Source organism: Botrytis porri (assembly GCF_014898465.1).
Source record: "Botrytis porri strain MUCL 3234 chromosome Unknown BPOR_004, whole genome shotgun sequence".
Lineage (NCBI taxonomy): Eukaryota > Fungi > Ascomycota > Leotiomycetes > Helotiales > Sclerotiniaceae > Botrytis > Botrytis porri.
The window spans coordinates 1274908-1276166 of record NW_024066078.1 but is presented as its reverse complement, the minus strand read 5'-3'; the positions used below and the strand labels follow the sequence as shown (position 1 = coordinate 1276166).

The following is a 1259-nucleotide window of genomic DNA, read 5'->3' as shown; positions in this document are numbered from 1 at the left end:
TCATACATCCTTTTTGGACCCTTTTGAGTCTGTTTGTGGTTCTCTGACCATACAATAGATATTGCAAGTATTACCTTCGTCGTCGCAAACCATCTGCTTCTCAAAATGGAATCCGAAGGTTTCGTATATCTTCATGTTAGGAACATCCCGACTAGATTCAAGATAGCATCTCTTTCCTTCTGCGTCAGCAATGCTAGTTATTTCCTTGGCTAGCGCCTTTCCGATTCCTCTTCCTTGAGCGTCAGGATGAACCACCATGATATTTAGAAAGTAGTATCCTCGGGGATCGGTCCAGATATTTGATTGGGCTTCTGCTTGCCTGTCCTTCCAGATGTAATAACGCTGTGGCGAATCTACGTCAGTATCTTTTCAGGACTACTAATTCTCAACCTTCGAGATGTCGACTTCCATCTAATGATAGCATTGGATCGTCTCATTAATCTGCCAAAAGGGTATGTGACAAAGATAGAGTACTTCGCTGAAAATGAGGGGAAACATTCAAAAGAGTCAGGAGTAGGGCTGGCTCAACCATTGCTTATGTGACTTTAGCTTCGCTGCTTGTAGGACTTGGCAACGTTTGTCTAGAGTCTCATCTTCGGAACAAAAGAATCCGTCAAACAAAATTCCATTAGATAGCTTGAAATTCACACCGACAAAAGAAACGGAGATAGCGACAACACAGGAAGACAAATAGCACTCAAGACTTTGAGGCACCTGCGAAAGAAAACGCGACAGAATATGCGATTTGTTATAGCTTGCTTACCTTCACATTTAGGCCACCTCGGCCGTACCAAAGATTCATACCAACTTGCTGAGCCCACATAGTCCAACTGTCAATCCATTCTGCCCACGTCTCCGGCGATCCAGCAGATTTGGGTGGTAACCACATTGCAACGCCTAAAACTCGATGACTTTGGGAGTCTTTAGCAACATAAAATAGGCCGTTTCGAATTCCCCATCGACAACGAATGCCAAGAGATACCGAGTTTCTGACTAGGTTCAGCTGTCGAGAATTCGTGTCAGTGACGAGCAAACGAGATAGTATCAGGTATCGCGAAACACGCCTTCGTGATAATTTCAGCTACAGGCGAATCGGAACCAATACTTGCTACGACACTTGAAAACGCGAGGAAAAACTCTACCTTTGATCGATCATTGTAAATCCACAGGTTGTAAGGGTCTTCCTTAAATGCTTCCTGAATAGTATTCACAGCTCCAGGTATATCATCTTCTGTAAGCCGAGATATGGTGAAGGCCAT

The 1259-nt window shown here is 43.9% G+C and overlaps 1 protein-coding gene across 1 annotated transcript; it reads right to left on the bottom strand.

The window, feature by feature from the left end:
- Nucleotides 1–1259, bottom strand: EAF01_003337 (uncharacterized protein; the record flags this gene model as incomplete). Its single annotated transcript, XM_038911591.1, has 3 exons — nt 1–342; nt 764–1003; nt 1143–1259. The coding sequence occupies 3 exons, from the start codon at nt 1257–1259 to the stop codon at nt 1–3; spliced, it is 699 nt and encodes a 232-aa protein (XP_038772826.1).